The sequence below is a fragment of the Cyprinus carpio genome, chromosome B2, assembly GCF_018340385.1.
Source record: "Cyprinus carpio isolate SPL01 chromosome B2, ASM1834038v1, whole genome shotgun sequence".
NCBI lineage: Eukaryota > Metazoa > Chordata > Actinopteri > Cypriniformes > Cyprinidae > Cyprinus > Cyprinus carpio.
In genome coordinates this window covers 16,197,256-16,221,918 of record NC_056598.1, presented here as the reverse complement: position 1 = coordinate 16,221,918, position 24,663 = coordinate 16,197,256, and the positions used below count along the sequence as shown (strand labels likewise).

The 24,663-nt window shown below is 34.2% G+C and overlaps 1 protein-coding gene and 1 pseudogene across 1 annotated transcript; one reads left to right on the top strand and one right to left on the bottom strand.

Moving 5' to 3' along the window:
• Positions 1 to 235: 235 nt before the first annotated feature.
• Positions 236 to 12,147, top strand: LOC109081613 (annotated as a pseudogene).
• A 10,354-nt stretch (positions 12,148 to 22,501) lies between these two features.
• On the bottom strand, positions 22,502 to 24,417 carry LOC109066501 (melanocortin receptor 4). Its single transcript, XM_019083527.2, has one exon. It carries the CDS (start codon positions 24,025 to 24,027, stop codon positions 23,047 to 23,049), a length of 981 nt encoding a protein of 326 aa, XP_018939072.1. The 5' UTR covers positions 24,028 to 24,417; the 3' UTR covers positions 22,502 to 23,046.
• Positions 24,418 to 24,663: the final 246 nt, after the last annotated feature.

Here is a 24,663-nt window from a genome sequence, read left to right as displayed (position 1 = left end):
GCACAATAAACAACATTTTCATTGCCAAGAGAGAGAAAAGCAGGAAGGCACCTTATAATATTTCCCCTAAAACACATTCATCCTCTTTAACACAAATCCAAGAAAATACATTAGCCTTATTAATCACTGTCTTGTATTGGGCTGTACCTACCATTTACAAGAGCAAACTGCAGTTTATTTACACCTATGCCTCACATACCTTTCAGTAATGATCTGCATGGCTTCTGGGCAAACCATGGCCTCCCAGCAAACAGTTCAGGTCAGTGGAAACTGAAGTAGTGTGTCTCTTTTTCAAGCAATGTGGTTTATAGTGAACTCATGGCATGGCAGATTGAACTTTATTCATCATGACAGCAAGAACAACCTCTCATATTGTGCTGGTCCTAATAACATGCTTTCAGTGATGAGAAAAAGCTAGTTAATTCTATAGAATTATGTGTAGTGCAGCATTAATTCAGTCTAAAACATGACCTTACCCGCAAGTAAGTTGTTTCAGCATGTTAGGAACATACATTTTTCCGTAGTGTTTGAAAACAACAATCTAACATTTCCCATCAATGTTAGAAATATATAAAAATAAATAAATAAATAAACTGGAGGCTAAAAGTACACTTTAGCACACTTCAGTTCTTGTTACAGAAATAATATATTGTACTTTAAAAAAGAGAAAACTTAAGGAAACATTTTGCAATTAAATTAAAAAGCATTATAGTTTTCATTTATATTAAATGCAATTTGCTTAACGTTACGGTGATTTTGACCCACTTAAGTACTGTAGGACATCTTTGCTATTACAAAATTTGAAAGTGTTAAAATGTACTGACAAGCATTTATGGTAAACTAAAATAAACTTTAATGTAATTTCTATTAAAACTTGCATGTCAAATATATGTGTAATTACACATTGTAATTAAGATGCAATTTCTCAGATTTTAAAAATATTTCATTTAAATGTACTATCGAATAACACACTACAATTAAAATGTGACCCTGGACCACAAAACCAGTCATAAGTTGCACAAGTATATTTGTAGCAATAGCCAACAACACATTATATGGGTCAAAATGATTGATTTTTCTTTTATGCCAAAAATCTTTAGGATATTAAGTAAAAATCATGTTCCATTAAAATATTTTGTAAATTTCCTACCGTTAATATATAAAAAGGTTTTTTTTTTTTTTTTTTTTTTTTTTTTTTTTATAATATGCATTGCTAATAACTTTAAAGTTGATTTTCTCAATATTTATATTTATTTTTATATATTTTTTTTTCACCCTCAGATTCCAGATATTCAAATAGTTGTATAGTCAGCCAAATATTGTCCTATTCCAACAAACCTAAATAGAAAGCTTCTTTATTCAGTATGAATCTTAATTAAAAAAAAAATGTTTTTAAAGTACTGCACTTTAAACATGCTTAAGTATGTTAGTCAGTGCATCACAATAAGTATAAATTAATGCATTACAAAAGATTACTACATGTGAAATGTATTAATAAAGTAAACATTTAATTTGACATTGTTACAAAGTTCACTTTTTTAAGTTCACTTTAGGGGGTTAAAAATCTACTCTCTTGGGTACACTTAAGTGGCCCTTTATTTCATTATATTATCTGCAAGTACAGTTTTTTTTTTTTTTTTTTTTTTTTTTTTAAATATATACTTTTTAAGTTTTAAAGTTCACTACAAGTGCACGTTCAATACAGTTAAGTGCACTTCTTTTTCACAGGGAAATAATCTCCACGTACATTGATTTTGATATTGATTTTAAGCAAACAATTGCAAGTTTCTTTGCAGACATTTGCTAATCAGAGATGTTGGTCAATTTCCCATAACAAAACTCATTCCCTGCACAGTGTTTTACATTATCTGACTGCTTCCCTAAAATCAGGAATATCAGTTGGGTGGCAGCAAAACTACTTGACATAGTCATTGAGTTTGAGATTTACTTACTGCCTTAAGATGTAATTCACACCACACTGATTGCTTCTTGTTTTGTTGCTGCTGAAGCATTTGTAAATTGGATTTCTTTCACTCCTGTAAAAGTAATTTTATATTGTCCTCAAATAAACTATGTAGAAAATCAGAAAATTACTTTTGGATTGCACTGATACTGTATGCGTTTATGCAACAAGATATGTCTGTGTTCATTCTGAACATGCTGTTGGTTTGTTGGTTAATTGCTTTATCACATAATAAATATCGCTGTCTTTTAAAACTTCCAAAAAAATGAAGAGAAAAAGAGAGAGAGAGAGAGATAGTGAGAGAGAGATAACTGCAGTCCTGCTGTCAGGCAAGAAATTGCCTGTGGAAAATAAGCAACTGGAAAAAAAGGGCAATTAACACAGAAGTGAAAGCAGTGGCCATTAATAAAGGCCATCATAAGTCATGCCTGGAGTCTGCTAGAAGCCATGAGAATGAATGGTCCATTGAAATTATGTAAGTGTGCATATGAAGTGTTGTTGTCCTATCTTGCCCCATTTCATTTTCTGTCTTCTATGTGTCTCTCAAGACCCTTCCTGGTTGTGTAATGGCCGTAATGAATCGCTATCCTCAACATTATTGACAGCTTTCCTGCAAACTATGATTATGAAGTCTCACAGTAGTGAAAATTAAAGTCAAATGTTATTAAATGCAGATATATATATATATATATATATATATATATATATATATATATATATATATATATAATATATATATATATATATATATATATATATATATATATTTAAAAAATTGAGTTCCCTTAGAAGTTAATTCACATCCTAGAAGATCTTCTTAGAAGATGTGTGTTCTACTCAAGGTAAAACATGGAACAGAAGGACAGGTCTGGTATTATTGCATCACAGATGGGATTTTATTGCGTAATAGGCTAAACCAAAACGTGAAACTCTTGTAAAAAATGCTGTCTGATGAAAAAGAACAAGAGTCAAGGTCTATTCAAGACACTTGCACTGAATGGCCTATATTTGACTGGGTATACTCTATTGAAAAACTTTTATTATTATTATTTTGCTTGACCCTTTGTTACTCACAGTATTACCCATGCATTCTGCACATTCATGTTTATTATATATTTTGCTATTCTTTATTTCCTACATTTGCGGACTGTGGCTGCAATGACTTTAACTGCACAAAAAGACAAATTGTACAATGACATTTGCAAAAACTTGATTTGACTGCCTTGACTGACATGCTCAAGTTTATATACAGTATGACTGTGAGTGTATTGAACTCACAGTCTAAATGTTGCATGATTGTGTTACTGAAGAAAGAAAAATACTTTAGGTGTTCGAAATTTAGTGATATAACCAGAACAATGTGTGAAAATTCAAGGGAGTGAAGTGAATACTTCCTGAAGGCACTATACATTTCAAATTATAACTGTTAAACTTCAGCTCACGGACAGGCAGTTTTCTAGTGTGGAGTAAAATTGGCTAATGCAATATTGATATGTAACTGACAGGGGCCAATGCAAGAGTTGTCGGAAGATCCTTACAGCTGCTTCACTGGAGTTTTTGTAACCTTCTGAAGACCTCCTGAAGAGTTTTGTGACCTCAGACCTGTAGACCTATCTATACTTTTTTCTTTCTATTTTTTTTGTTGGACAAGCACATAGTAATAGCAGTTTTGAATCTCCTTCATTTGTACACTACATGAGTGAGCCTAACTACAAATTAGGGATGGGCGTATCGATGCTGAAGTATCGAAAGTATCGATACTCAAAGAAAAAAAATATCGATACTAAGGTGTGTTTTATTTACCAGTGATTTTGTTTAACAAAACAAAAACAAAAAAAAAAAAAATAATATATATATATATATATATATATATATATATATATATATATATATATATATATAATATATATATATATATATATATATAGTGTACAATATGCATTGAATTGGACGAATAGCCTATGTTAGTGAATAACTGCAGGACAGAACTATTTTCCTGCTCATCTAAACGCAAATGTTGCAAGGCAGAACCAATCGATCACAGAGAGCCTTTACTCATATCTGACAGTGCATTCAAACTGGGCTGCGTTTCCCAAAAGTATCATAAGAAAGCTGATGATTTTGGAAATGGCAGCCCAGAACAACGCTTATCAGAGGACAGAAGAAAAAAAAAAAATGTTTATTTCACAATAAAAAAAAAAAAAAAAAAAAAAAAAAAGAAACTGTAGCCTACATAGTTTGGTGCAATTACATTTATTTAAATTGAACGTTAAAAGTTTATATTTATAATGTTCTATTCTGTAAAGTTAATATAAATCATACACTGTCAGAATAAAAAGGTTACGTATGTTATGCATGCAACAGCCTGTCACTGGCAGTCCCTTATGAAAATGAACCATGATTTTTCTAAAGTGACTATAGTTCAACTTTTTGTAGATTTTCATGGTTACCACTACAGTACACATATTTGAACCATGTGTAAACGAAAATAAAATCTAAAATGTTATAATTAAGGTGTATTGAATGTTAAAATGCATTTCAAATATAAAGTTTAGTGGGTATCGTTACCCATTTTACTATTTAATAATTTAATAAATTTCATAATTTAAAAGTTCAGTTTAGAAGTATCTATCGATGATACTGGCCTTGAAAAGTATCGGTATCGTATCGAAAACGAAATAAATGGTATCACCCATCCCTACTAAAAATATTACTCATAAATTATTTTCATCGACATCCAAATCAAAGGATAGGCTACTTTTACAATGATGACTAAATTCTGTCAGAAAAAAAAAAAAAAAAAAAGTACAACAACTTGTTTCTGGGGCAGGGTACATACTGCCCCAGTGACTGTTGTACTCCTAAAGATACATTTTGTTTTTACCATAATTAATTAATTTGTTTATTTGCAATTATGCTTTGATTAATGTCTAATAATTCGCGTCTACCGCGTCTAGTTTGCCGCTTGAACATTTTGAATGCATTCGCGCGTCTAGACGCGAGATAGACGCGAGTAAAAAGCAAGCGTTTGAAGAGAAATTTACGCGAAAATAGTTGTAAGAAACGGCGGGAAGGCTCAAAAGTGAAATGTGTATTTACAACTTACCAGGTTGCCCAAATTTCCTCACCGAAGCGAGGTCCTTTTTATTCCTGTCTCTATAGAAATATGAACTTGTGTCGTAGCTCCGGGTGACTGCTCACTGACAATATCAGTAGTTCCTCCATGTTGAATGAGTGACTCCGGGCGGGCCTGCCGCCACAGCAGCAAACAGGCTCCTGATTGGTTTACGCGGCGCGAATTGACGCTAAAGTTAAAATTTTTCAACTCGGGCGTCAGACTCGAATTCGCGTCAAACGCGTAAATGCACAAAAAGCACCATTCGCGCGTAACGCGTGTATCGCGCCAGACGCTCAATTCGCTAGCTAAATAGTTGAATTTACAATAGTTCCAATAAAAGCAAAGTAGAAAGCAAAAGCAAAGCATGGGTAGACATTTACTTAAATGTCATTTCCACCTGCTTTAGGTGGTGGAGCACATATATCGTGCCATTGGCTCGAAACATAATCCAGTGAAGGGCATTAAAATGGTCCATTTGGACTCCCATCCTGATCTCCTCATCCCTGTGAATATGCCTGCTGATACCGTGTGACAAAGAGACTCTGCTCAGGTGAGTTTATAAGGGCTTTTCATCAATTTTGGGAACGATCATAGATTTTAAATTTAATTTCGGACTTGGAAACCTTTTGCTAAGATCACAGTATAATTTTGCTACTATTTCTATGTCAGGTACTTTTTTGTACAGATTTTATTGTTTTACCGTTTAATCTTTGAAAGATGTGAAGGGTAAAAGTAATATATATATATATATATATATATATATATATATTATATATATATATATATATATATATATATATATATATATATATATATATATATATATATATATATATATTACTCAGAAATAAAAGTTATATTATTGTATTATATTATATACAAGTTATATTATTGAAATTATTTAGATTGACAGTTTTACAATAAACATAATATATATATATATATATTATTGTGTTATTGTAAAACTGTCAATCTAAATAATAAGTTCAATAATATAACTTATATATAATACAAGAATATAACTTATTTTTGAGTGAAAAATTGTGTTATGTGATCTATTATTTCATAAAATGAATGTTAAATTATTTTTTAATATTTTGTTTTGCATCATTTCAAATCAAGTTTAATTTATTTAATTGTTTCCATTATGATACATAATATCCTAGCTATGCAATTAGCTGGAGAAGTCATCCATTTAATATATTTAATTAATATTTTGAATTATTTTTTATTTTTATACATTTTCCATTTTCATTTTAATTGTAGTAAAAGTTTTGGGTTTGTCATTGTTATTTTTTTTTATCAGTTTCATTTTTATTGCATCGCAAGTTGATAGAAATTTGTACGGTACAGAAAGTTTTAGTTCAAGTCTACATGGCTGTTGTCTAAGGCACCATGAATGCCTGTACAAAGAACACATTTCATGAATACTCCTCTGACTATTAAAATCAGACTATTAAAAGACAGCTCATGCTGTTGAGAATAAAGCCCACTGATTTGTGTTCACACCATTAGTTGCAACAGTGAGTATAAGGGCTGACATGTTTTTGTTTGCTCTTGCAGTGAGCTGAGCGTTGAGAATTGGATTATGCCAATGGTCTATGCTGGACACGTATCCCACGTAGCCTGGCTGCATCCGTACTGGGCTCAGCAGATCAAAGAAGGACATCATTCTATGTGTGTGGGGAAAGATTCATCCACAACCACCATCAGGTCAGGTGCAGCTTATCAGCATGTAACCATGAGATGGCAGCAGACATTCATTTACTATTAATAAGGATGAGACCTCCACCCTGTCAGCAAACATTGTGCTGTTAAAATCGTGTTTAAAAACATTCAGAAGAAATCTCTTTCTCTTTTCAGGGTCACCAGCACAGACTATTACTTTTTGAGTGACGCTCTTTATGTTCCACTGGATCAGCTGGAAAACTCAAAAGAGTTACAGTTAAATGTCAGTTGAGTGGATCCCGTTGACAGTTTGCAGAAAAGGACACCTGAAAATGGGCAAAGTGGTGCTAAAATACCTAAATGTAAAGTAGGACAATGATGTGCAGTTGAAAAGGGGCATCCCGTGCACTTCCTCTTCTCAACCGCTTGATGGCGGCACTGCGTCAGGAAACGGCAGTCACACAATCATGAAAGCTGATGAGGGGTCAACAAGCTGCATCACTGAACGGCTTTCAGCGGTTATAGAGCCGTCTGACCCTTACATACTTGACATTGACTTGTATTTTTTCACCTGTAAGAACCCTTTCAAGGAGATGTACACACAGGTGGAGTGAGTCAAGCAGATCCATCATTATAGTCCTCTTTGTTTCCTAAATGATATCAAATATATAAACTGTATATATATATATATATATATATATATATATATATATATATATATATATATTGTCTATTTGCCACCGTTGTTGTCTTCCAGGAAGAGTACGCTCTCCTGCAAGAGTTATACAGCTTTAGCAGGCCACAGCAGGATTCAGATGAAGTAACAAAGATTCCTAATCAAATGTACCTTAAACTAATCATGAGATATATATTCAGTCATAGCGACAGGCATGTTACTAAACACCCTCAGGGGGTGAAGCTAAATCTATTCTTACAAGAAGCTAATCTTGTTTTCTTTTCTTTCTTTTTTTTAAAACAGTGACAACTCAACAGCTGTGTTCAAGTGTTCAACAGCTTTCCAAGTTAATTCAATCCAAAAAATATATATATTAGCTGTTGCAACAGCTTTTATCAAAATCAGTCAGAACTGTTTTAGCATTCATGATTGACTTCACAAATAATTTTTGACAGATTCACATTTGAATGGTGATACATACATACACAGGAGTCTGAGACTACTAGTGGAAATGTATTGCATTTTTCTGCTTAAAAGAATTTTAATTGCAAATTGTATTATTAGCATGACAATGTGAATGAAAAGTTCAATTCAGAGATACACTTAAATTATCCAGAGTTGTCAAAATTGCAAATGTGATCTACTGTTCAAGTTTGTGGTTGGCAATATTTGACTCTCTTATGCTCACCAAGGCTGCATTTTTGTGATCAGAATTAAAGTAAATTAAAAAAGGAAAAAGATTTCTGTTTAAATAATGTAGTAATATCATGAAATATTATTTTAATTTAAAAACTGTTTTTCATTTAAAAAAACATAACAATTTAAAAAAAACTATGAAGGATTTTGTATATATATATATATATATATATATATATATATATATATATATTAAAATGTAAAGTAATTCAGTGATGGCAAAGCTTTTTGGCAATCATTACTCCAGTTTTCAGTGTCACATGATTCTTTAGAAATCCAGAAACATTTCTTTATTTATTATAGAAATTTTGCATAATATTATAAATATCTTTACAGTCATTTTTTCATCTATTAAATATCTTTCTTGAGGAGAAGAAATAATAATAATAATAATAATAAAATAATAAAATGCTCCCCCAAACAAAAAAACTTTTAATTAAAAAAAATTAAATTCATTAAAAATCAAAACCATTAAAATCAAAACCTTTAAATAATACCACATTTAAATGATATATATGTTAAATGTGGTCTGAGGCTTTTGAACCTCAGTGTATTTTGTTGAATACAGGACACACAGAAGTCACATTTCCCTGGTGGCAAATAACAGTCTTTGGTTTTTCAGGAGCAGCTCTTAGGTTGTGTAGAGAGACTCACTCACCAGCTTGAAGACCTGGAGGCTGCATTCGCTGAACTAGTAGAGGATGACGGCCAGGAAACTGTTGAACGTTTAGCAGCAAACCCAGGGTATGTATTACTGCTGACACTTAGATAAAAAGGTAGAGCCACAGGCTCTGTGCTTTTTGATTATAGCTCCATATCAGCGCACCATTCAGTCGATTGATTGTTTTATATAGTCAGTATGCATTTGATCAAGCAGGAGATGACACAGCCTCATGCACTGATTTTCCCCCCTCTCTTTCTTTGTAGAATGAAATCTCTTGTCAGACTTGTACACAGCCTTAAGAATCGAACTCAGTCACCGGACTATGAAATGGTAAAGTTGTGTGTTTGTGTGTGTGTGTGTGTGTGTGTGTGTGTGTGTGTGTGTGTGTGTGTGTGTGTTTATCCTTTGGGTATTTTAATCATGTTTGAAGTGTCTGTCATCCCAGTTATCCCAAATAGTTTTTATGATTTGGTAGTCTACAATGATGTACTGTATGTAGAAAAATAATAGCAGAAATCTGAGTATCTTCTTATTTTACCTTCATATTCTTGTAATAAACTCCTCTAATGTAATTAAAAAAAAAAAAAAGGTTGGCAGATGACATTATAATTGAAACTTTAAACCCTCTATTTTACTGTAGATTACACATTCACTTTTCAGAAATGTGGTTCGTATTCATTCTAGTCACGTTGTTTCAACAATGTTGAAAAAAACAATAAAATAAATAAAAATAAGCGTCTGTCAGGAGTGTATTGCTGCAATGTGAACTCTTGTTAGCAAATGTGTGTGTGTGTGTGTGTGTGTGTGTGTGTGTGTGTGTGTGTGTGTGTGTGTGTGTGTGTGTGTGTGTGTGTGTGTGTGTGTGTGTGTGTGTGTGAATTAAGTAAAAACATGACAATAACATGCCAATGTAATTTAGATGTAATGAATGTAATTCAAGACATGATCTCTAAAAACAAGTCATGAATCTTAAAGTAAATCTTGTTTCAAAGATGTTTAGATATTGTTTTTCTGCAAAACAAGACACAATACTAATTAAAAATGTTTTGCAGTAATGAGGAAAAATAATGAAATATCAACCTGTTACTTAATGTCAAGTATACTTTTTGAGCTATTGAGAGCCTCCAAGCAGAACATGAAGGATTACAAATTTGCCTTCCTTGGCTTGTAGTGCTGAGGCATGTCTGTCCGCACCACAGACTGATATATTTGTGCCTGTGTTGTAGAGTCTAGGTGCATCAAGCTGGCTTGACCTGTGATTACTCCGAGCTCCCTCACCACATCAGCAGTGAAGAGGAGATCCGGCAAATGATCACGGCTGTGCAGCTCTTCTTGGAAAGCATGCCCAAACCCACCATAGTCACTATATCCAGGTACATCAGTCATTAGAGCATATGGACGTCTGTTCTGTGTCTCCTTTTGAAAAGTACATTGGGTCCTTTAATCTTTCGCTTATGATTTGTTACATTCTCTATGGTTAAAAACATTTGGTGTTTTTTTCCCACAGAGAAGCATCCTATTTCTTGTTTTCTTTTTGGTCTGCATTAATTAGCATTGTAATTTATGACATAATGATTGTTTGTAGGCTGGTTTTTGCTCCAAAAGCAGATGCTTAAATCTGTGCCACTGAGACAGATGGTGTTATGGGAGACTTGTGTCTCAGTGATCTGTTAGCATGCTTTTTAATGAGCATAGACTCTACATCACACTCATCAGTCACTCGCTTATCTCTATGAGTCAGGGGGAGCGCAGCCCTTCATGGTCCATGGGAATATTTTTCTAGTCTTTGAATACCAAGTTCTTTGACTGATGGTGCATCACCGTGGCTGACATGCACCTTTTTTTTTTTATCTGTGTTAAGAATACTTAAAATGTTTTATTATTATTATTATTATGTATTTATTATCATCGCCAGGGACATATATTTACTTCAAAAGTCTAGGGGCAGTAAGAAAAATAAATAAATGAATGTTGAAAAAAGTCTCTTAAGCTCACAGAGGCTGCACTTTCTAATGCTAAAATATAATTATTGTTGGGATTTAATGGAGATAGATCGAAGATAAATTCACAGATAGATCGCACAAAAGTTTAATCAAAAACAAGCCTTTGGGAACAACTAAGCTATTTGGAAGTCAGTTACAACAGAGACTGTGGAAAACTACATAAAACAATGCAAGTTGTTATCAAGGCCAAAGGAGGCCATACAAAATAAAAATAAAATATATATTTTTTTTGTTTATTGTGTGTGAATAAAGAATATTTAGTTGTTTCAGTTTGGCATTTCCCTTATAAATGACAAAACAATTTTTAGATTTAAACAGTTCAGTTTTTGGACAGTTTTTGACATAAATTGTTTTGTATATAAACACAGTATATATTAGTATTATTTATTTTTTTAGTGGAAACATTGATAGTTTTTCATTTTTCAGGAGTCCTTGAATAGAAAGTTCAAAAGAACAAGATTTGTTTAAAATATAAATATTTTGTATTATGAATGTTTTGCTGTGGCTTTTAATCAGTTTAATGTGTCCTTGCTGAATAAAAGTAGTTTTTTTTTTAAGTACTGAACTTTTGAACAGTAGTGTGTGTATATGTCATTTCACATGTGTTGTAAATGTATGTATAAGATTTAAATAAGATAAAGATAATATAAAATTTCAATGTATCCCTGTCAGATCCAGTTTGGATGAGTATTGCCCAGCGGAGCAAGTGGATTCCATCCAGAATGGTGTGCTGAACATTCTAGAGTCCCTCTTTGGCTGCTTAGATGTTCGCAGAGAGTATGAATCAATATCATCAGAGAGCACAGCACAGACCCCATGAGGAGGGAGGTTAAATTCAGCAGCTGTGGCATGTTCTTAATCAGTGGCTGCTTTCAGAGAGTGGATGTTGCAAAGCTTTTAAAACCGTGCTGTGATTTGCCATGTACTCTTTCACTGTCTGCATTGAGTGCATATGTAACAATGAGGATGAGGTGTATGCGAACGTAAGGGAAATGCATATTCAATTTAAGAGATTTTCTTCTATGTATTTTTGAAGCGCATGTATTCAAAATCAGAGATTCTGAAACATTGGGTAATATTTCCCTGTATTGTCACCAAAATGATGGTTTATTATTAGCACCGTAAAGTAAAAACCCTAAGACTTTCATATGAATTCTGTGCTGCAGTCATTCATCCCTTGATGAATGATGCATACTTCAGTCTGGGAATATCAGATACATTGATACAAGACAGCACATTTCCCCTCTTCCTGTGTGGCCTCTTGTGGCTCGGCTGTCGTTGTCTGAAACCTGAAGCGGTTACCAATTCATGTGAGCTTTGTACATGGCACCCTCCTTTATTGTTCTATGCCTGCAGACTTCAAGAAATCCCACAACATGACAAAACAAACATTAAATACAATCACCAAGAAAAAAAAAACAATGAGGGACACTAACTAAACAAATAAATTCAGTAAAAAAAAAAAAAAAAAAAAAAAAAAAAATATTTACGTAAGGCATGAGATGCATAAGAAATTAATCCTACACACAAGAGCGTTTTAAGGACAAAACCTGATAAATGTCTTAATCTACAACATCTGAACTATGTCTTGATGTGTGGTAACCATAGTATAAGCGGCATAATTGAGTCCAGTTTGTTGAATCATTAGATAATTATGCACACCCGAGGTTTGATGCAGCCACGATGCAAGGTGGAGTTGTCGTTGTCAATTGCTCCTTTCATTAAGACACTTGGACAGGTATGGAGAATAAAGGATGACAAATTTCATTTTTGGCTGAACTTTCTCTTAAACTGTTAGCAGGCATTTATACCATGGTGATTTTTTTTCACCAGTGTTGGGATTAATACTCAAAAAAATTACATATGATATTACTCATTACCTTTGAAAAGAAATATTATTACTTTTCTTATTACCTTCTTGCAACATTAATTAGTTACATTACAAGTTACATTACTTTTCTTCCTCCTCCCACTTAAGTTTCATATCTTCCCCATAAAATTCTTCTAAAATGTTACTTATGATATATATCTGCCTCATCATTTGACCAAAATCCACATTGGATCACAGTCAGAAGTTATTACAAACACTCAGTGATGATTCATAGTGATGTTTATAAGGGTCATTCCATGAAATCAGTGCCTTTTCCACTTGGTTTTTTTTATTTTTTATTATTATTATTATTATTTTTTTAATATATCCATGAAATGAAGAAACCTTAAAGAAATTGTTTTCTGCCATCTCAGGCTATGTCATTTGTTATTTTATGATAATTTTTCTACCTTATGTTTTGGAATTTTAGTCAACCCTGTTACCGACACAAGCGTTACTAGATACTATAGTTTAATTAGAAATTTCTCACAGACCCTCTAATCACTGGGATTGTTTCAAATTGTGGATTTTTTTATTTTTATTTTTTTTCATTCAGATGACCAAGAACACAAGAACATCCTAATTTTGGAGGGTGTCAATTAAGAAAAAAATAAAAATAAAAATTAATTTTGGAGGGTATATATATCAATTAGAAAAATATATATAATATATATATAAAATATATATATATATATATATATATATATATATATATATATATATATATATATATATATATATATATTATATATTATATATTATCTATCTGTGTTATTAATTATGAAATTAATGACAGTAACAGGATTGATGTCATGGATAATGTGTTCCTTATTTTTGTCTGTGTCCTCTCACAGAATTGGTTTGTGTGATCGGGTTCAATTATTAGGCAAGGAAGAGGATCAGATCTTGGTCTTTCTGTGATCATCTGAAATCAGATCAAGATCTTGACTTTCTTGAACATTGCAAGACTGGGGTGAATGTCTGCAGTCATCTTGCTGCTCTTGTTTGTAATTGAATTTACATGGATGCATTATTGACAATGAATTATGGAGAAAAAAAAAAAGTTTTATTGAGACTCATCATCCTATCCTGGGCATAAACAATAACAGTAATAGTAACAATACCAATAATACTAACTAAAATGTAACTCGTGTTCATGTGCCACTGAATGATATAGGCATTAGCTTAAAATTACACCCAGGGTGACCTTTAAAAATGTTTGCATTTTACACAGACAATCTTTAAAAACAGGGTGACACCTAATCTATGTCATCCCTGTAACCCAAATGTCAAAACCTGTTACCCTGAAAAGTAACAGGGATTACAGTAACAGGTTTGACAATTTCAAACTAATTTGCTCTTTTCTAGCTAAGTCAAGTTCACAAAAGCACGTTGTACACTTTGAAATGATTTTACTTGTAGATATTGATTATATTAAATGTAATTAATAATTGTATAAATGTACATTTTTAAAAATGGTAACAGTATTGACACTCCATGTGTAGCTTGAAGCTAATTGTAGCTATAATTTCTATGTTATACCCATATCTGATTATATTCCTTGATGTATTTTATCAAAAGAAGTCAAGTAAGTCCATAAGAAAATGTTTAATTCTCTAAATAGATTTTATATGATTTATATTAGGATCAGAGGGATGCGGACGGGCAAGCCATGTAATGTCAGAGTAAAGTAATGCCACAACTTAAACATCAGTGTTTTTCAGTCATCTTTTCTCCTGACAAAATCAATGTAATGGCAATATTTCCATCAGTCGAAGCTTTTTCATATTTCATATATTACATATACCTGCTATATATACCATATACCTAGTTACTGCCCAACACTGTTTATCACTCTAACACATTCACTTTTATCGACAGTAAGAAGTGCAGAATATAGGAGTTTAAAATTGTGGTGTTACATTTAAGCTCAGTCCAGGGTTCCACAGAGGGCATGAGAGGAGACAATCGTCACAATTACTACTACCAGTCACTTAAAAAGCCCCGGCTGGTCGGTTGCTCGGCTAATCGTTTGTGACAGTGGCTCTCCAGCAGTAATTGGTCTGAATCCTGTGAAAAAGAGACTGTTGCACTACCATACAGTCTTTGAATCTATGCTATAATCTATCCTTCAAACCACCCTACATGATATGTTTGTCAATTAAAATATAATCTCAACACACACTTTGTTATTAAAGGCAGACATTTATTCAGTAAAATCTTTAGCATGCATTGACTCAGCTGGATTTGTGCATATAAATAATAAAATAAATAATTTTTAATGCATACCTACAAAGATCATCAAGATGCCTTTGTGTTCACTGTGTATACTGATTCAGAGTCAGATAAGCAGTTATGCTTGTAACAAATGCTAAACAATGCAACAAATGACATCAGTTAGTACGTCAAATAGCAGGCCGCCCCAAAGTTGCTTTGACTTGCAGAAAACAGCAATTACTAATGTTCTGTGCCATTACATTTGCAGCTTCTGAACATAGGGAAATACAATTGCATAAAAAAATTGCTTTATTCAATTTACTGCAGATGAATACTAGCTTCCATGATGAATTAATGTGACCTGCCATTTTAGATGCTCTCTTAAGAGCAACTGTGGTGAATGCTGGCTTTCTCTCCGCAACGAAATATGTCCCATTAACCGTAATCGTAGACTGAATTATGGGTCCTCTAATATTGCTCTGAGTACATGGTTTGCACAAAATAACACACAGAGCACAGTCTAAATTGTTTTGACCCTGAACTCAACCCAGCACTAACAAGTTCTTTTCCTCTTCTCTGACTCAACAGGAAAGAGCTGTAGTGGTTTGTCACGGGAGGATGAATCTCCATCTCCAAAATCTATTTTAAAAAACACCTACAGCAGAACAATTAAACAAATTAAAACTATTTGTTAAATGCAGGGTTTTTAGAACACTTTTTAAGGTGATTTTTTTCTACAATTATCATACAGTTGTCACACCCTAGGATTGTTTGTTGTGTTTTCATTCCCCATGTGCTCTGTGACCTAGTTTGTGTCTGTGTCTGAGTGTGTCTCTTCAATATCATCCCTACTTGTATTCAGTTCAGTGTTTCTGGGTCCAGTCTTTTCTATGTGTACGTCTGTTTTACCCTGTGTGTGTGTGTGTGTGTGTGTGTGTGTGTGTGTGTGTGTGTGTGTGTGTGTGTGTGTGCGTGTGTGTGTGTGTGTGTGTGTGTGTGTGTATGTGTGTGTGTGTGTGTGTGTGTGTGTGTGTGTGTGTATGCTACTTCCCTGCTATGGATTACTCGTATGTGGATTATTAAAGAAGTTTATTGTAATATTCTTCATGTTCCTGCTTCTCTTCTGCACCACACCCATGACAACAGTAAATATCAAGACATTTTTGTATGTTTACTTTATTTAATCTGGGTAAAATGTATTTTTTATTGAAGGACTACATATTATATATGAGAGATAACCATTAAGCAGAGTGCACTGATAAGTCAAGGCCACTGAGTTAAAAAAAAAAAATCACATAATGTAAAAAAAAAAAAAAATAACACTTTTAATTCAGATATTGAAAATAAGTTCATTGCAGAAAAGGTATAAAAGTCATTTTCATAATCACCAACCATAAAATTCACACAGTCTGGGATGGCCAAATGATCTGTGATAAATGGCCCTGCATGATTTGTTTTATTAATTTCATATGTTTATTAGTGTTGGGTTGTCATTAATAATCAAGGCTATTTTCAGCTTTCAGAGAGAGGTCATCCGTGTATGGATTCATAATTATCAGCCAAGGGATATGATGGAAAACATACTATTGTTTCATTTCAACAAAGTAAGGAGAGCAGGTTTGATCAATATTAATTTCAGAATCAGAATCAGCTTTATTCGCCAGGTGTGTGCAAACACACGAGGAATTTGTTGTTGTTTTTTTTTGTTGTTGTTTCTTAAGGTGCTCCTGGTACAAACATACATGTATACACATCTGACATGAAAACAGAAAGAAAAAAAAAACATTTAAATAGTAAGACTTAACAATAAATAATGTGTATGAATCTGGAACAGTAGATTTATGTACAGATTTGTGCATTATGTACTCTATATAGAACTGTATAAATAAAGGGATATGCATATGTATTTACATAATACTTGAGAAAGAGGCAATAATTAAAGATGTAATGAATTATGGAAATGACTTGCAGAACATGGGTAATGATTCATGTGTTAGCTGTTTAAGCTGGAGATGGCAAGGGGGGAAAAACTGTTGCCTAGACGTTCTAGTGTACAGAGATCTGTAGTGTCTGCGTAAGGAGAAAAGTGCAAACAGGTTGTGTCCAGGGTGAGAGGGGTCTTTGATGATGTTTCCTTTCCATTTCTTCACTCTGGAGTTTTACAAGTCCTGAAGGCTGGGCAGGTGCACACCGATGATCCTCTCTGCTGTCCTAACAGTCCATTGCAGTCTGCTTCTATCTGATTTACTGGCTGACCCAAACCAGACAGTTATAGAAGAGCACAGAGCCGACTCAATAATATCTGAGTAAAACAGTGTCATCTGCGCCTGTGACCTGTTTCAGCTGACGAAGGAAGTACAACCTCTGCTGGGCCTTTTTCACAATGGAGTCAATGTGAATGTCTCACTTCAGGTCCTGAGAGATGATAGTTCCTGGTGACTCCACTGCAGCCACAGTGCTGTCCATGATGGTGAGTGGAGGGAGAGCAGGGGGGTTCTTCCTATAGTACACAATCATCTCCACAGTTTTGAACGTGTTCAGCTCCAGGTTGTTGTGTCAGCACCAGACAGCCAACCTCTCAACATCTTGTTCATAAACAGACGCGTAAGCAGTCTCGTCTTTCTCTAATTTACACTCCAGCCTGCCTGGAAAATTCCCTCTCAGACCGCCACTGTATTCGGATCACTACAGTGAATTAACTGATTCATATTTATTCATCTGGCAGGCACTTTTATCCACAGCAACTTAAACATATGCATTTTATGAATATATGTATTTCTTGGCATAACCTACATCTTGATGTTGTAAACGTCATGATTGTCAATCGCAGTATTATATTTTGAATGTGTGATGTAAAGGACTGGCATTTGCATATGACTAATTGTCATTTGTATTTTCACAGAATGAAAGCATTAAATGGAAGTGGCATCTTTGAGGTGCCTCAGACCGTTTTTGGCATTTTGTCTAAGGGGGCGTTGTGCCAGGTTGTGAGTGTTCTCATCTGCACTAAATATCACTGCAATGAGATGCAGACAGGCAGCTCACGACACAGAACACACCATTCCCACAGCTTTTAGACTCCCTAATGGATACATTTCATTCACATCTCATTCCCTATTTTCTCGACAAAGTAATCATGTAAGGCAAAAATAGACTTGCCTCAGCAGCTCACCGTGATTGTGAATATCATCTTACACCATTAGCCTTGTTATCTTGCAGGTGTAATTGAAACTGGTTCTCATTTTCAAGGTTGACTTGGTTTAAAAAATTATTAAATTAATTTTTGCAGTTTTTCTTTCTTCCTCTTCTGAATGTTTAATTTATCATTTTAAATTAAAATAGAGTTTTCATCCATAGCTAAAATTATAATATTTCATATAAAGCTGATGTTTTAAAGAGAAATTAATGTTTTGCATTACTTATGAAATTTACTGCAAAATGCACTGCAACCTCACTGTTTTAAGACTTAGAAAGGAAAACAGGTCAAATAATATGCATAGTAACTTTTATATAGATTTTACTGCTGTATATTTCTATATTTTAAATATTTATAATATTTAGGGTTTCTTTTCATTTGGTCAAAATGAATTAAACATCCATTTGTTATTTTTGTAAAATTTTTCTTATTTTCAGTGACAGATTGAAACAAAATAAAACATAGTGAACTGATGCACATCTGCTTTTAACAGAATTTGTTATTCTGTCAGAGCGCAGTCAGCAGCATATCAAGTGATGGTGCCAACTGGCACAGTGTTTGCATGTCATCGTGCCGAACAGCCTGACTGAGCCCAGATGGATGATGTTGCTATCCCACAGGTCCAGTATATTATTCTATATCAAGATCATTCATCAAATGTATGTACAATCAATCAGTTAAGGAGATGTATGCTCTCTACCCAGCAGAATTTAATGAAGTCTCTTGTCAGGTATTCCGATAGCTCTTATGACTCCATTTGTTGAGTTGGTTTGGTTCTTTGAGCATAAAAGCATTTATTTTTGGTTTTTCCAGTACCATTAAAATGCAATTTGTTAAAAAGCCCTACAAATCACAAACCAAGCCAGGAATTTCCCAATTCAGTACTCTGATAGAAAATGTAATATCCTTTATCCTGTAGGTTTATTTAATACAAAAATGTCTGTATCTGGCTCTGATTATTTATGTATTTTTTTGTAATTATATTTCCATCCATGTATTTCTGTCGAAAATGCATCTCAAGTGAATAAACAAAAAGTGAATAAATAAAGTCCAATGATTATAAAAAGGAGAAATCCCTCAAATTTGTGAAACGTTATGTATTCATGGTGGTTTCATAGATATTTAACAAATAGTTATACCATTTTCATTATAAATCAATCAATCAATTAATGGCTCTAAAAATGTCAAGCAATGTAACCATCCTTTCACCCCACAGCTAATTTTTTTTTAAACAGTCTTTATAGTTTTCTAACATATTTTTAGGTATTAAAAAATGACCTTGACTGATGAGACCTCTCTGGTTCGCTGGTTTTCAAGACAATAACAAAATGCCTTCCAGCATGTTGGTTGGATTTGGAGGTCAAACAGTTTTCAAATAATTATAATATTTTAAAACTAAATTGCTGCAATGCTATTTAAAAGATAATACCAAACTACTTTTAGCTAACATTTATTTTTTTATCAAGAATTCAAGCCTCAGGCTTTTATTTCTAAAATATCACATCACAGAAGAGGTATTTATTTATGTATTTACAATTCTACATCTCAGATAAATTCATTAGCTCAATTAATAAAGTGAGCAAATTTAATCTGTTTCTTTCTGATTATTTAATTTTAATTGAATGCCTACAAGAGGCCTAAAGCATTTTTAAACTTCTTTTAACACAGAAATAAAATCTTATCACACTTGTTTTAATATGCATTTGAACTTCTCAATAGAAATCATGTGACAAAGCAACTACATTTACTTTAGACTGGAGATTTCTGTTCCTGGTATATTGACAATAAAAAAATATGCATTTGAACCAGGTCCAGCTTACTTAAAATGAACATTACCATACTGATGACTCTGTGTGAGTCTGAAACAAATGAAAACACACTAAACAAAACAGTAAACATCCCTTTAATTACCAACAACAACTGTTTACAATCCCTTATAAGCCTTCATTATCTGCCACACCTACTAAATTAAATATTGAATTTAATAAGTTTATAGACACGCCCCTGAAAACAGCTTACAGACTCACTGACAAGACTTCACTGACCTGAAACAATTCAGTGTTTGTGTTCACTTTTAATCAACTGACATAGGTTTGAATATATATCAAAACGTCTTACTGAAATTAAGCAAAATGAAAAACATCTTTATTAATCAAATACCACACAGAGCAGTAAAATAAGGCAAGTTAAATAAATATTACTGCACGATTATAACCAAAACAATAATTATTGTCAAGACCAATCATGATGCTCTTAGGCTCATTGCTGCATTTTCTCCTTCTTTCTTTACCAAATAAATTACTCAAATTATAACTCCTCCCACCTAAGCCAAGTTCAAATAGCTAAGAAAAGGAGACTTTCACATATAATTTCAGGCTTTTATGCCGAGACACGGCCATGTAGAGCTAATATGTCTAATATGCTCATTCTCAATTAGAGCCAATCAATCTAAGTGACCAAACAGGAGAAGTACAGAGAAACATGTAGATGAAAAGATGAGAAGAAAGATGAAATTGCCTCCATTTCACACATTTGCATTTCCTTTTCAAAGATATCTTTTTATGTATACCTAGAAAGGATTTGAAGCTGTGAAAATCTTTCATGCACATGGAAGAAGCACTTACCATGCCACGTGTTCAGAGAAAAGGTTTTTTTTTCTTTCTTTCTCTTTTTCAGTGATGAGATAGACTGTGACCTGGAACCAAAGAGATGATTGTTAAGCCTCTTATGAAGCTGTAATCTAAGACACCCCAGTTCTTGAAATTTATACTGATCTCTACGGGACTTTTACATGTGAATGGATTGTGATGTCAAATTAAACATAATGGCTTACTATCAGCAGGCCTTATAAATAGGGAAGAAATCCCAAAGAAGGCCTTCGTGTCACTCTTACATTGATTAATAGATTACTCAGAGGTGACCTTTTGTTGCCCTGATGATGAATGCTTTTCTGCAACAAATTGAATGGAACAACTATATTTAGAGAGAGAGAGATCTTGAATCTTGTAATATCTTCTTGTATTTGTTTTTGAATAATTGGTGAATTGTGATTAATTGCACATGCTAACGGGTGACCAGTCTGCTTGAACATCATTTCAGATATTTTGCAGGGCAGAGAAGGCTTTTCATTTCCAATAAAGACTGCAAATTAACTTAACAATAGGATGGGTTTCCATCAGACTAACAGGCTGTTTCATAGATTTTTCAAATTCTTTGAGCTGAAAAAGATTGCTGGACCAGAAGGATCCCCAGGGTTTACAAATGGGAAATGGCTTTTAATTAGGCAGCTGTCCAAGCATGTAAAAAGGGCAGAAGGGTAATTCATGTATTAAAGGAGAAGAGGGCTAATTTAATATACCTAACTACAGAAGTGTGCAAAAACAATTCATCTAGTCATCTTAAGCCTGCCTCTGCTCTGTTTTAGTAAGTTTTATATGTGATTGCATTTGTTTAATACATGGAACTAAATAAAATATGTGTGCTGAGTCAGAAGCATTTTGTCTTTCTGTTGTAACTACACCATCTGGTTGCAAAAACCATCTCTCTCTCTCTCTCTCTCTCTCTCTCTCTATCATATTCTTTATCATATTCTCTCTACAGTACATACATGTATTTTATTATATTAGTGTATGTACTAAAAGTGTTGTATATCATTCGTATTTAAAGACTTGAATTTCATGTCATAGATTGGGATACTGTAGTTACTAGCGAAGGTTTTGAGACTCTGTGTTCTTGTGGTGTCATCATCTAATCAATGGTCATGATGTAATTTTAACTGTCGCTCTAGAGAGATTTGTCACACACAGCTCAAGTGATTGGCTCAAACAATCTACATTTAATTATGTCATTAAGAGTGCGCATGATCAAAGATGGCAGAATTAAAATTGTGTACTTTCAGAGGGTCAAACCCCAGCTAAGCCATTGTCATTGCTAACATGAATGCCAACTGATAGCTTACAGACCTCAGCCTGCTGAGATAACTAATCCCAATATTTTCTTTAGTGCATGCAGCTGCATTGGCCTTGGTTTAAGGTCAAGTAATATTACTGCAGAGAATAACATCATGGATATAAATGAGAGCTTTGTGGTTGTGCAAACTGACAGAAATCCTTACTTTTGTAGTCATACTATAAGGAGTCTATTCAGCCCAACATGGTAACCTTCAAAACAGACTGATGAAATAAATAGCTTCTAAGAGCTTTCAGGCAATCTTTCACTGATACAGATCTTTACCTTTTGAGCTCCATGACTCTGAAGCCAGAAAGGAAGGACAATGGAATAAAATCCAAGACACAACAGCAAAATTCCTACCTACAATCAAATCTACAATCATTTTAACAATTCCAAAAAAAATATAATAATAATAATAATAATAATAATAATAATAATAATAATAATAATAATAATAATATGAGGCTTAATTACTGGTTTTGATGTTTTATTTGCACAATGAAATGGCATTACAAAAATTAAATAAAATCATCTTAACTTACAAAATACAAAAATAAATTCATAAGTCTGAAACACATTTATCAAGCAGCAATGGTTTTCAAGCTGAATAACTGAAGTACCAACCTGCTAAGAGAACATATTCACAGTTGCCAAATATTGTGCGTGTGCTTGAGTCACTGAATCACAACACATGGTGCCATGAATTTTCTGTCATTTAACGCTTTTAAATATTGGCACTTTGACTTTTTGATGTCTTATCCAGCAGGTAAAATATGAATGAAATCATATATATATAAATAAACACCAAAACAGTCATAAACATTAGCATTTTTTTTCATGGTCAGCACAGCCATAGTATCACATTTCTCTGGGTATCAAATAACTGTGTGCAGAATAATCACACAAGCTATGCAGTGTAATTAGATCTTCTACATTCTCAGCATCCTCAGTGATGGTTGCTTAGTTTTGTCTTGCAAGCCAACATCTCAATCAGTACCTTGACGTCAAACAGAAAAAAAAAAACTTATACACACAGAGAGGTCAGTCCATACCAACAGCAGCAGATTTCCTTGAAGGTCTTCCTCATCTCTTGGCTCCTGAAGGCATAGATGAGAGGGTCTATGACCGAGTTGCACATAATGAGGATCAGGTACATGTTGAAGTGGGACATGAAGCAGATGCAATAAGGGTTCCGTGGGCAGGAAATCATGAGGATGAGGTGCAAGAAAAAGGGAGCCCAGCACACCACGAATACACCCAGAAGGATCGTGATGGTGATGGCCCCTTTCATATTTGCCGCCTGCCAGATAGGGCCGTTGCCAGGGAGGGCGGCAATGCGCTTCATGTGCAGTCGGGCTAGAAGAAACATGTGGACGTAGAGTGAGGCCATAAGCGCCAGCATGGTGAAGAACATACTGATAAGGCAGATGAGAACGGTGGTGCTCTCCGAGTACACGATAAAGAGCACACCAGAGACCATGCAGAAGGTCCAGATGCAGGTGATGATGGTGCCTGCCCGCCGTTGGGTCATGATGTTGTGGTAACGCAAGGCGTAGAAGATTGTGATGTAGCGGTCCACTGCGATGGCCAACAAACTCCAAATGGAGGCCAACAGTGAGCTACAAATCATTGAGTCAAAAATGTTGTCCATGTTCTTGATGATGCTCTCGCGATTGGTCAGGTTGCCCCCCGTGATGAGTGCCATCACTACCGTTTCTGAGGCATTGGAGACACTGACCAACAAGTCTGCTACGGCTAAACTGCAGATAAAGAAATACATGGGAGAATGAAGGTTCTTGTTCTTGACAATAGCCGCAATCACCAGAATGTTCTCCAGGAGACTGACGAGCCCAAGCGTGAGGAAGACCTCTGTGGAGATGAGCAGCTGCTCATAGCATCCAGAGGCTGATCCTCTCTCGCCCTGAGCAGGCTTTCCCACCGGTAACACTCCCTGGCTGTGATTCCGGTACGAATGCTGCAGTCCATGATGATGTGAGGTGTTCATTTCCCTAAATATCCGTAGTCAGTGGTTTGATCTGTGTCTACTTCAATCTGGTGAATTCAAATTGAACATCATCCGTCATGTAGATCCAAGAAAGCAGGTACTGTGTGAGCATCCGTCACCTCACCTCTGTGATAACTCTTCCTCCAAATCAGCAATTGTCTGCAAGAGCCTCCTACACAAAACAAAAATAAATAAATAAATAAATGTGAAAAAATAGAGACAGAAACATGCAGAATGAGAATCAGAGGACAGGAGACAGCATCAATTGACCGAATCTGAAAATGCTAACTCTGTTTCAACACTGTTGAAGTGCGAACAGTGTTCAGAGTGAGGCACTCAGTCTCCAGAGCTTCCAGCACTAGGCAGGCAGGCGAGTGAGATACTCTTGCCTCTACAGTCACTGTCTGGCAAACTGAGCCCAGGCTCCTCCCCCAGCTTTCTCCACCAACCAGAGGCAGTTTTGATGGGTGAATGTAAGTTAATATCAGAAGGAGGTCAGTGTATGAATGGGGTTGCCTCTGTTTTCAACAAATAGATAAAGTCCTTTAAAGGAGGTGTTTTCTTAAAGCATTTTGGTGGTATGTTTATAAAAGCTATAAACATTACTTATATCAAGTAATTCAAGGAATGAATAAA